At 35.2% G+C, this 13,305-nt stretch overlaps 1 protein-coding gene and 1 pseudogene across 1 annotated transcript; one reads left to right on the plus strand and one right to left on the minus strand.

Moving 5' to 3' along the window:
* The first annotated feature begins 1,131 nt into the window (after nt 1–1,131).
* On the plus strand, nt 1,132–6,834 carry LOC143636777 (F-box/FBD/LRR-repeat protein At1g13570-like). Its single transcript, XM_077104287.1, has 6 exons — nt 1,132–1,764; nt 2,075–2,182; nt 5,562–5,888; nt 5,978–6,085; nt 6,303–6,461; nt 6,544–6,834. Exons 1-6 carry the CDS (start codon nt 1,195–1,197, stop codon nt 6,832–6,834), a joined length of 1,563 nt encoding a protein of 520 aa, XP_076960402.1. The 5' UTR covers nt 1,132–1,194.
* Nucleotides 6,835–9,816: 2,982 nt separating this feature from the next.
* Nucleotides 9,817–13,033, minus strand: LOC143636778 (putative disease resistance RPP13-like protein 1; annotated as a pseudogene).
* Between the last annotated feature and the right edge of the window lie 272 nt (nt 13,034–13,305).

Here is a 13,305-nt window from a genome sequence, read left to right on the forward strand (position 1 = left end):
ACCCTAAATTCAGTCACTTAAGTAACAAGTCGGTAGCAATGTATAGTTAATAGCGATTAGGGCCCTAAACAAACCAACGGAAGTTCATTTATGTTCATCCGTTTAATAAATGAAGCAATATGTTTTCGTTCGTTCAGTGGTGTTCATGAATGTTCGGTAATGTGTTTGTTTACGTCGGTCCAGTTACGCCCGTTTATGTGTGTCTGGTTAGGTTTGTTTATGTCTGTCCGGTTAGGTTCATGTATTAGCATTTTACTATTAATATTTTTATTTGTTTGTTTTACTATGTATACTGATATGTTTTCTTTGTGTGGATATTTTGGGTGTAATTCCGGATTTGTGGCTGAGTTTATATTTGTGTAAGCGATATTTGTCGCACGTTATTATGTTATTTCGACCGCTGGCATAATTAGTTATGCAGATGCTCGAATAACGACAAGATGGGATCCTACAGGAAGTAGAATTTCAACAACAGATACTTGTAAAAGCTTGAAGTCTAGTGGGATTATAGTTGCTTTGTGATTTGACTATAGCTATGCTTCTTAATGAGTTAATGACTATAGCTGATGCATTATTAGTTTATATATTATCTATCGAATTTTCAGTAGAGTGAATTACGCAAATGGTCCATGTGGTAAGACCATTGTGATAGTTTAATCTTTCTTTTTCCGAAATTACATATACGTGTTTTTTTACACTAAATGAGCTAAGCAGTTAAGTTAATGCGAAAAAATATCAGATATCGGTCCCGACTGATATTTGAGATATCGGTTATTGCAGTGGAATATCGGTAATTTTAATATATGTATATATAGCAGTTTAACACACAATTTAGTATACTCTCCTACTATTAACAAATTATCCTCTTGCAACTTGCAAAACACTAAAAGTCGTAGCAAGTTGGAACTGATTAAGGCTTAAAACACGAACATTAAACACTAAAAGTTGAAAATTAAGACTTAAAACACCAATATCGGTCAATATCACCGATATTATCGGTACCGATACTCTGACTTATGCTTTGACCGAAATTTCACTTGAGGACCGGTAACTGATATTCCACCGATATTGATTGCATAGTAAATGAGATTAAAAAGCTTGCTAAGTTTATGTAAATGAAACGACCATTCGTGTAGTTAACTCTTTATTGGTTTTATTCATTTGATAGTTTCGATTTCGCAAAAGGATCCCAAGATGGAAATTCAAAAATTACCTTTGGATAGAATCAGCAGCTTTCCTCCAAATATCATACAAACAATTCTTTCTCTTATGCCGATGCGAGATGCATTCAGGACAAGTATTCTATCTCAAAACTGGCGGGACTACTGTTTAAACATTCCCAAACTCGTGTTCGATGATGCAGTGTTTCAGGGACCGACTTGTCAAAACACATCAATCAGATTTAAACCACTATACATTATTTACCCGATCTTGTTGCTGCATCAAGGCCCGATACTCGACTTCTCTCTTTGTATGTCTCAACTAAAGAGCAGTTGTGAGATTGACCAGATAATACTTAGCCTATCAAGGAATCCGACCGTGAAGAAACTAACCCTGTGCATCAGGACAGGTGATGACCATAAGCTACTGCCAGCCTTTTTCAAGTTGCAACAATTGACGGTCCTGAAACTCCAAAACTGCGCGTTTCAACCTCCGGTAACCTTCAAAGGGTTTAGCAGGCTCGTTAGCTTATCCTTTAACAATGTCAGCATAACCGCAAAATCTTTCCTTTCCAGTTGTCCACAGCTCAACGACTTCACTCTGGTACTATATATTTTATGAATGATTAATTTCATATATGCCCTTACAAAATAGTTAAAATATCATATATACCCACCTAAAACTAAAAATATCATATATGCCCTTACAAAATTCTTAATATATCATATATTCCAAATTCATTAAAAACAATTAATAAATGACCATATTACCCTGGTTCGATTAGATTCGATAAATGGTTTACAATGCAAACCATTCGATGCAATAAACCTTCGAAGGGTTTGCATTTGACCCTATGGATGTATTTATTATTATATTCCGCTTCTTTAATCTGTATATATTATATTTTTTGCAGATTGGCGATGAAAATCATCTTTTAGGATGTTGGAATTCTGACTTTGTTGAGTTATTTGAGTGTTTACCTTTGGTTGAGAATTTGTGTATGAGTTGGTACCCCATCAAGGTATTATTAGTGATAATGAACAAATTTGTCACTAATTTTTTAGGCGGATTTTAGTTAACGAACGTAACTCACGTGGCAGATCACTTGCAAAATTTGCAAGAGATTTTGCAACTAAAATGAGTAAAAGTTTATTATTTATTATAAGGTGTAGGTAAATGAAAAGTGAAGACTGACAATGAAAAATAATGTGATTTTAAAATCTGTTATTCTTTAATCTGTATATGTTATGTACCAGCACACTTAAATTATATATTTTTAAAAAATATATTAAATTATAATTTTGAAATTAGCTTTATGGTTATTTAATTCAATTTGTTATTTATTTTTAGTTATCTTTTGAATGTTTATTAAACTAATTTTCATAGTCAACTTTTCTTTTTCCTCAAACATGGTTAGTTTGCCTAGGGGTGTTCATCAGTTCGGATATCGGGTTGTTTGATTCGTTTTATTCGGTTTTGATTTGTTTTTGCTATAACCGAACTGGTACTAGTGTGTCTAACCGAATTGAATCAGTTTTAACCTCATTATTCGGATCGGTTATTTTGATTAAACCGATTGTTATTCGGTTTATTCAAATGAGGTTACCTGAATAAGTAAAAGTAAGATTTGTGGAATTGATAACCAAACCAAGAACCAAATTCACAAGTCGGTTCTTTTTTTTTGTTTGCGGATACCGTAAGATTTTTGGGTTTTTTTGCACACCCCTTGGGGTGGGGTGTTAAACTTTTATGGAGAACTAATCGATCATCATATATATAAAAACTGACCATAAATATAAAATTAGATTTCAATAGATGATTTCTAAGATCACTTGTAAATCAATGCGTCTATATAATGAAGTAACGTCATATGGAGATGATCATGTGACATAAATATAGCGCAGGGTTTAAATTAAAAATTATTTATAACTTATACTGTAAATTATTAAAAAACTATTTTACAAACTATCAATCCAGATTCTACTTAATCCATCCATTTTTTAATCACTAAAAATAAGCTAAAATGTTTTATTTTTGGAAAACACCTAAAGTAGCCATTTTTGACCAAGTTTTTCCAATTATAGTTCAAGACCAACACAATTCCCAAAATAGTCAAATTGTTCAGTCAGATCCGACATAATTTTGACACCGTTAGATGGAGTTTTAGTGGGTCCGACGAAATTCTTCATCTTTTACCTCTCAAACCTAAACCTCCATAACCAACCTCGATCTCCATCTATCTTATTTCTCCACAAAATGAAGCAAACCAATAGTGCAAATCGCTTAGTTTTTCGAGAAGAACACAACCATATTGTTCAATTTCACTCTAGAACTCAAAATAAAAAAACCTCGAATTGAAAAATCTATAGTTCATTGGACAAATTAAACATCGGATCCGACGGAAGCATGAAATGAACAGCCAAATCCGACAGTTATTAATACGTCGGTTTGTTTCATTAATCCGTCTGACAAAGCGGAAAACCGTCGGATTCTACGGAATAGTATGCTTCGTGGCGCGTCCCGATAGTCTCACTGTTTCGTCGGATCAGAAACGGTTTTTGTCAGATTAGTTCGTCTATTTTTGGAATTTGTTTTCGTCATGACTAAAGCCGGAAAAAGTGGGTAAAAAATGACTAGTTTGGAATTTTCCTTCTTTTTTTTTCATTAGATCAAATTTCATATATACCCCTAAACTTTCATAATATCATATTTACACAACCAAATATACTAATATCTAATATACCCATTTCGTTAAATACAATTTTTAATACCATCCCACTACATCACCTATCAAAGCCCATATCCTGTTTTTTACAGCAAGTTTGTCAATTGCCTTTCGGGCCTACCAAAGAAAAGAGACGATGTCGTGTGACGTAGTTATAAAAATCAATGTTGAATCGCTTACTTATGAATGGATCGACTTAGGTTACATTATTATATCAAATGTCTCAAATTGGTCAAATAAAAGATTAGCTAAAATTGAAACGGGTCAAAGGTAGAATAATTTCTTAATCATATTAAACACATTTACCACCGAAAAGAAGTGACCATGACCATTATTGGTAATTAAGAAGCTCGCAACAAAACGAAAATAAAAAAAATTGCAGTGAATTGATATATACTTTGAATTCTATGATTAAATCAAGAACAAAAGAATACACAAACAATATATCGTACATTGAACTAATTAAATTCGATCGACACCACCATTAATGGACTTATTCAGCGTTAAATATGAACCAACGTGAAACATATGAGAAGTGATGCCACACGCTTCGGTTTTGTATATAATTACAAAATTTGTCACATAATAATATTAGTGCTTATGTAATCCAAGTTTATCTTAAGAGTACGTCAAGAGAAAAGAGAACCAACCACTCCAATCACTTCCCGTTGTCTCATTTCATCACTCAAATTTATTTTTATTTTACTGGGTTACTATAAAAAACACCTACGGTTCACTAAGTTTATGTTGCACAAATCTTGTATAATAAATAAACTTAAAGGATCACTTGACCCTTTTACATGCTCATGCCCGTAGCTCTGCCCATGTACATACATATGAAACGTACATACATACATGCATATATCCACGTTAGTATTTTATATTCTTTTTCAGATTAACCCTTACATTGAGTAATAATGTATAACATTGAGTAACAATGTATAACAAATTAACAATGACACATCTATAATTTTATGACTTGTATTAACTAAAAATACATCCCATTTGCTAATTCCATGGGTAACAAAAAATATATATTTTGTACTAAAAGGCTCCAGATATTAGTTTGCTTTAATTATGCCCCCCTAGAATGGCTGAACCATAGGTGTGCTAGTTTTGTATATTAATTAATCTCAACATCATGAACAAAACCCTAGAGGCATATTCTATGCAAGTTATCATCTTCTTCAATAAGTATATATAGTGTCACTTTCATCAATGGTTGCAAAAACTGTGCCTAGGTGCCGAGTACTTGATGAGTAATCCCTAGTACTCCCCACCTTGGCCGAGTATTTGCAACTCCCTAGTTGACCGACTTGGCACCACCTGGCTACTTCTGCAAACATGTTTCATGTAGTTATATAGACTTTGTGAATGCTATACCCGGTTCAATACATTCTGAAATTTGGATCCATTTGCTTGCATACTATCTAGGATGAAAGTTCAGTGTATGCCTTTGGACATTATCAGCAACCTACCTTCAAGCATAATACAAACAATTCTTACTTTTATGCCAATACGAGATGCATTTAGAACTAGCGTTTTGTCCCGTAAGTGGCGGTATCATTGTGCACACATTCCCAAACTTGAGTTCAACGATAACATCTGGCAACCACGATGGTTACCCGAGAAACATAAACTCTTGCTTATCTACACAGTATTGTTACTACACCAGTGTCCCGTGCTCGAGTTCTCACTTTATATCCCTGAACTAAAAGGTGGTTGTGAGTTTGACCAGATGATACTTCATCTATCAAGAAGCAAAGCCCTTGAGAAGTTTACACTTCGTATGGGGTCTGGTAATCGCTATACGTTACCCTCGTCTTTCTTTTCGATGCAGAGCTTAACTTACTTGAAACTCCAAAGGTGTACAATTCATCCTTCAACAACGTTTTCTGCATTTGGAAGGCTAACAAGCTTATGCTTTAATAATGTGTACATAAGCAAAAGCGCGCTTCTACAGTTTCTAAGCTGTTGCCCTGTAATTAAGAACTTCACTCCGGTAAGAACCATTTAGTATTAACGCGACTTTATGAAAGGCTTCTATGTTTAAGCTGGTTTCATAGTTCATATCTATTTAATTTGCTGCAGATTGAAGATGATACATATTTCTCGGGTGAAGTGTCTTCTAAGTTTGTTGATCTATTCCAGCGTTTGCCTTTGGTTGAACATCTGCATATGAGTTGTTGTCCTGTTAAGGTAATGCATAGCTCATTAACCCCTTGAATAATATTGTCAAACGGGACGTGGGTCAAAATGGGTCGTATTTAAAATGTATTAATATTGTTCGGGTCAAAACGGGCTCTAGTTGAACCCGAGCCGTGTAATTTTATAATAAAAGTATCAAAACTGGTTCACCTACTATTTTTGTTAATTATGTTAATAGTATTATGCTAATATTTGTTTGTGGTTAAAGCTCTTTGCTTCAGATGTTATCCCAATGAAGTTTGCAAATTTGATAGTCTGCCTCAACGTTCTTCGCTTAGTTGGTTTGTCTTTTGCGGAAAAAGACGAGTTACGTTTTGTCCTTCTTTTGATTTCAAACTCCCCAAACATTAAGAAAATTAAATTGGAGGTAAATGAGTATAGATTGTAATATGTATAAATATCAATCTTTATCATTTTTTTCTTAGCTGAAATACTTTTCTTTTAAATAGATGCACAGCTATAACCGAAAGAATGTGGTGTCACAAATTGATATGGATTCCTTTGACCCACTAGACTATTCATACACTAGCTTGGAACATCTCCGTGTATTAAAGATGACAGAGTTCACGGGGATGAAGCCAGAAATGGACTTTGTGAAGCTTATCCTGGCCATGTCACCGATGCTGCAGAAAGTACGACTAGAATTTGACACTATGATTGATCTTCAGAAAAAAATTGTGTCGCTGGAAGGGTTGCTAGAGCTCCCACGTGCATCAAGTAGAGCAAAAATCGTATGTTGAGCGTAATTTTTTGTTTGAGTCCCGCTTTATGTTAAATCCAGTACTCAAAATGTGTTGGTTTATGCTGCTACTTATTAATGAAAGGTTTTGATGTTATTTGACCAAACATTCGGATTGACCTTAAAGAGCAACCGTTTGTTTTCATAAGCCTCAATTGCTGCTTTCAAGTGACGCTATACGTTTGATCATCTAATGTGACAATGATACCATGCAATTTACATTAGTAGTTTTCATCTTACAACAAGTTTACCAAAACGTACCATCTTGTTTTCTTCTTCCAAGGAGAACCGCGACCCCTCCTTTCACATTCCAGTTCTTTTATAAGTTCCTGTATTCGCCCATGACATGATTTCAATCTTCAACTCAAAATGTTTTCATCTTTTTCCAAACATACGTGATTGTTCAACAAATGCCTAACCAACACCTGGTTTCAATCCCATAACTTAAATATCTAAGTTCTTAAACTTAGAAGTGTCGCTTATGGCAAAGTAGAAGGACTAATTATGTAATTAACTCTTTTATTTATTATAAAAGATTATATCTAGGATAGTTTATGTATGAAGTAATCCTGTAAAATGGTTTGAATTTGACATATTTAGAGTTTTAGGTGCATGTATGAACTTATCCCATAAAAAAGGTTAAAGGTTTATAATTGACATAACTGATAAAGGTAAATTTGTCTTAAATAGTAATTGGAATATGATCTTTTGATTATGATTTGAGCATGTTTATGAACCTTAAAAGTTTTATATAAGGAGTAACTATTAAAAACATATAATTAGTTCAGATTCATCATAAGGCTTGACCGTTGACGTAGTGCACAATTTTGAGGCGCCAAGTATGTCAATATCTGATAGGGAACATTTAGAAGTAAGTTCAATAGGTTAATCAATTCACCCGACTCTAGGTACAGGAAAAACCAACATTTTTTTGTAAAATGAGCCATTGTATAGCACTTTCCAACGCAATCCTAATGTCAATCGACTTGGCGTTGACCAACGGCAGTCATGGTCTACACTCGTCAACTTTGTAACCATCCGATTCATGAACGTTTAAGCTTGGAACTATAATTCAAGGTACAATGTTTAATGGTAATTTTTGTCATTGTGTAAAAGACTACATGACTATATCCAACACATACACCATACGACTTTGTAATGAACCTCGTTAGAGTTAAAAAGAAAATGTCTCCATCTAAAAAGGCAATAATAGGCGACGAGTTTGATGATCAATGGTGCGTTGGTACAAAATGATTAGTAAGCACATCACATGTTTATATAACACTTACAATTCCTGCTTCAATTTAACATAGAAAAAATAACAAAAAACTCAACAAAAATTGAAAATGCAACTGTACAAAATGATATATATAACCTTTGTCAAAATTAATATAGATACTGGAATATGAATGGAATTTAAAGTTGAGGATAAAATTGACTATAAAATGAACTAAGATTATGATGCTCACTTTCCATTGATCACTTGTGTACCAAGTTTATTAATTCCTTTAGGCTTTGACAAATTACTCTTTTGCCCATGGTACATGCAGAACATGATGGTATAACCTATAAACAACCTGCACATTTAAATGCAAATTTATATTCAAGATTGCATCACATTAATTATGGTATAAACTGCAAACCTGCTTATAATGTAATAAACTGCACATTTAAATTGTTACTATTCTTGCTGCATTATGTAATACTTGGTGCATTTTTTATATCCAAACTTGCATATTTAAATGGTGAAGTTTCATATTGCAGTAGGTGGGACCGACCTGCTTTACGAAGCTCCCCTAGGCATCTGTGCTGCACACCTACCGCGGTATCATCACCTCCTGTAACATGTCAAATAATAGTTATGTTAAAATCATATCGAATTACTCACAGAATGTTTCAATTAAGCATATTACAAATCAAAGTCCTAAGCATATTCATTAATTTATATTGTTACCACCATTAAATTAATTTTAGATTTTATGCAACAAATTCCAGTTCGCCAAAAGTTCATGTTGACAGGAACAAAATTTCTAAAAGCATACGCACTTGTGTCGGGATAAAATGTGAACTTTGTTGTTAGAATGAAAGCAAAATAAATATTTACTTTATGCCATCTAATATCTTTACGCAGGGTATATGAGAGATGAGGGGCCAGTAGTGGGAGCCTCTTCCATTACACCTTTCGGCAAGAATTCGGCAATCAAGGATTTCCAAACTCAAAAGTGAAGGCAACAGCGTTTCTGGTAGATGTTTCATCTTCGGGCATTCCAAGATTTTGAGATGTTGAAGGGATGTGAGGTGTTGGAGTCCCTTTGAAAGTGATTCCAATTCATTGAAACGGGATATTTGATGTTTAGTAAGAGACGTAGGAAAAAGGTAGGACAACTGACTAAAGTTACTCATATGTGGTTCACCACATAATGTCAGGTAAACAAGAGATGCTGGAAAATTTTGGGGGCCCCACTCTGAGACGGGCTTTTTCAACCCCCCGATTATAAGTGAACTCAACTTGGGAGGCCAATGCCCACATGGAAATAAAGCATCAATATTCGGACAATCTTGTATTTCGAGATCATTTAACAAGCTGAGATTCATCAGCTGAAAGTCAAATGACTCCATGCTTTCACACTCACGTATTTTCAATTCTGTGAGATTTGGCAGTTGGATGTCAGGAAATGAATTTAGATTTTGACAGATGAAGGTCAGGAAGTGACTTAAGATTGTGACAGTCTTTTATTGTCAAACTGGTGAGATTTGAAAGTTGGATGTTAGGAAATGACTCGATACTTGGACAACCGTTTATATCTCTTCTAGCATTGGCATGCATGTGTTGGTGATCGTTTCCATTAGTTTTCCACAATAACCTATTGTAAGTGACCTCAGCTTCTGCCCTCCTCCTCCTCCTCCTCCTCCTCCTCCTGTTGTTTTTGGGAATGAGACATTTGTAACTGACCTCCAACTATAGATTGTCAAACTCTCAATGCTATTTGGACAACAACGTTCCATCCTGCCACAAGAATACACTTGCAACACCCTAAGAGATGATAGGACGTTGCACCCAGGGGCGGACCCACATAGGTCCGATCGGGGTCCCGGGACACCGATGTTTTTTAAAAATTACTTAGAGACGGTATATTAAATTTTGTAAGGACCCCATAAAAATTAATACTTGGAACCCATACTATTAGGATTGAACTGGTACAGTGAAAAGTCCCTTGTTTTACTTGTGAGAGGTTGTAGGTTCAAGCCCCACCATACTCCTTTTTTGTTGTTTTTTTAATATCCTAGTCTTAGTTATTCAGTTAGGGTATTTGTGCTTTTTGTTAGTTTCTCTCATATAGTCATTATCACCATGCAACATATATAATGTTAACATGGATTTTGCATATTCTTTTATTATTTACCTTGTGTATGTATATTATAATTAATCATTTATTTGTGTTAAGAGTTATTTTTTCATGTTTTGGTCAATTATGTAAGACCATATATATAGATTACGTTCATGTTTTTCGGGTATGAATTAAAAGTGTATGTTTCATCTAGTTTCTAATTTAGATTCTTTCTACTTACTCGTTTCCAATGACACCATAGTTCCGTGTTTTATTATGTTCCTCGCCTCGACCCGACCTGAATAACGACCGACCCGAAAAATTTTGTAAACCGAAAAAATTGTGACCCCATTGACAAAAAATCCTGGGTCCGCCACTGGTTGCACCCAAAATTATCCTCCTCTTTCTCTCCTAAACTCACCAAATTTGAACATCTATATAAGTACAATTCCTTTAATTTTTCAAAAACCTTACTTGCTTCTGCTTCCGATTCCCACAAGTATCTTATTTCATTACAACCCTCGATACCTATGCTTTCAACTGCCCCCAAGATACTTTATAACACCTCTCCTCACCTCATCTGTAAGCCCGAGAATATAATCAACTGTCAACTTTGTTATCGATGAAGCTGCACGAACCAAACTTTTCAACACACCATCACCACAGTACCTTGTTTGTAGAACCCTGAGTGAAGGCAATGCTTGAAGTGAGACGTCATTCAATTTGGGACAATTTTCTATATAGAGCTCTCGAAGGCGTGGAAACACTGCATCTAAAACCTCGCCATTGGCTGACCATACCTCCCAACCCAACATATCTTCAAACCTTAGAATTTCAAGTGAAGGGAAGACAGCATCAATATTCCTGGTTAACTCTAAACTTATGACTTTAACCTCATCCGTGCCTTGAATAAACAACTCTTTAAGTGAAGTTAGTCGGCCAAATGGCGGTAGTGATGTACAGTTTCTACAGCTTCGCAACAACACATGAACCAATTCATGAAAAGAGGGATCCCCAACCCAACCTGGAAACTCTATTCCCCCATAATGCTCAACACCAAGATGATTCAACGTATCATTGTTCGGAGTAAGCTCACTGAGAACCTCCGTGTCAAATGTTCCCCTTCGTGCCATCACCCCATTTCAGCTCTAATTTAGTAAGCCTTTTTAGAGATAAGTTGGCCTCCCGTGCATGCATTGGGCTTTGCACTTTGTGCAATCCTTCAATGGAAATTTCCCCTTGAAGGTTCTTTAACCCCTTAAGCTCGGTTATTGCAAAGTCACCGTCTCCTCCAATGATAACTTTAGGGAGTGTTTGCAGGTTTCTTAACTCACCAATCCCCAAGGGCGACCTCTTCAAAAGTGGGGTATCCCTGATGTCAAAATGCCTCAACTTTTTAAGCTTTAGGAAGCTTTTTGGCAACGTAGTTAAATCACCACAACCAAAAACGATCAATGTTTGCAAATTATAAAGATTCCCAAAATTCTCTGTAACTCTTTGATTAGAGTTAGAGATAAATTAAGATACCTCAGGTGCTTTAAATCACCAATGAAATCTGGTACCTCACTTATACGAAAGCGACTCAACGAAAGAACCCTTAATAGTGGTAACCGAGGAAGTACATCAACCAAAATCTTATTGGATAAGAAAAACGTTTCCAACTTTCTTCGACCCCAACATATACCACTAACAATGATCTCAAATTTCTTGCTCTTTCAAATGCCTTGAACTTCTGGAAACCAACGTAGTCCTCACGAATAAATGACATGTGTCGGTACTTGGCTAAAGCTTCATGTGTCATCTCCATCTGCTTATCAAACCTTAATAGTGGTAACCGAGGAAGTACATCAACCAAAATCTTATTGAAATTCCTTGTTTTCCCCGGACACAGCTTGAAAGATGGTTTTGCTTATCTTAATGATATCAAAATCATCAGAGACACAAACCCATACATGGAGTTCAAACCAACCCTTCACGTGTGTGTCGTTGTACAAAAGTCTAGCTAGAGTTGTTTTACCAATCCCACCCATACCAACGATCGGTAAGATGCTAAATTTTTCCTTAGATGACTCATCATCCCCAACAACTTGTTAAGCAATTTATTTTTCTCACCTTCTCGTACAACAACATCGGATTCAAGCAAAGACGTTTCGTTTCCTCTATTATTATTTTTCTGCTTTTCATCTTTCACAATTAAACCAAGATCACCCTTTTGTTTTTCTAGATATTGTAACTTGGCATTAATACTATCTAACTTGTGATGCAAACTTTGAGTTAGTGATTAATTTGTGCAGCAAGATGGGATGACCTTTCTTACCTTGCTGATAATCGCACCCGATTCATGCGTCAGCTCACGATGCATGGCTTGGGTAGCCACACCATCCAGTATGTCATCGATATCGTAAGCCAAATGCTGGAGACTATTGAGCCACAGTCTAACAGATTCATTAGTTATTTCTTTGTTAGAAGCATCATTAATCAGATCTTTAATCTGAGTCAGTGTGGTCTGCAGTTCCTTGAGCTCTGAATGAATCTTTTGAGAGCGAGCATATTTCTTGAAAGCTTCATCAGTTAGCTTCTCAAAGATGACATTGAGAAGCGCAGAAGCAGCACTTTCAGCCATTGTTAACAGTGAAGTAGTAAGTAAGTAAACTGGAAATTGGAATGAGAGTATTTGGTGTGTAATTTGTATGCTATGAATGAATGTATGTGATAAGATATCATGAGTGGAGATAAGATATGAGTGGTATGCTTGGAGATTAGATATATGAGTGGCTAGCTTTTTTCTTAATTAGTATTCTTTTGAAAATGTATTATTTTGTATTCTATTATGCCAAGTTGCGCCCACATTCACTTTATTACTTGTGTTACTCTTAAAAATAACGTGCTGTTATGATATTAGCCCTAATTATAACAATATTTTCGAAGTAATAACTGAACTAAGAAATATGCTGAGTAAACAATATGATATCTTTGTTACTTCTGGATATCAACCTTCGTTCAAATCATTCTATTTATAAGGCAAAAACTACTGTGCAAAAAGTAAACTACCGACAATCTAAACTATTGTATTTCACTTGGAGTGTTCGTGTGAATAAAGGTGTTTGACAATTGTGTCATCCATCATTCATCAATAATTCATA

This window comes from Bidens hawaiensis, unplaced genomic scaffold (assembly GCF_021521415.1).
Source record: "Bidens hawaiensis isolate Kalapana, Puna unplaced genomic scaffold, B.hawaiensis_p1.1 tig00008043_1, whole genome shotgun sequence".
NCBI lineage: Eukaryota > Viridiplantae > Streptophyta > Magnoliopsida > Asterales > Asteraceae > Bidens > Bidens hawaiensis.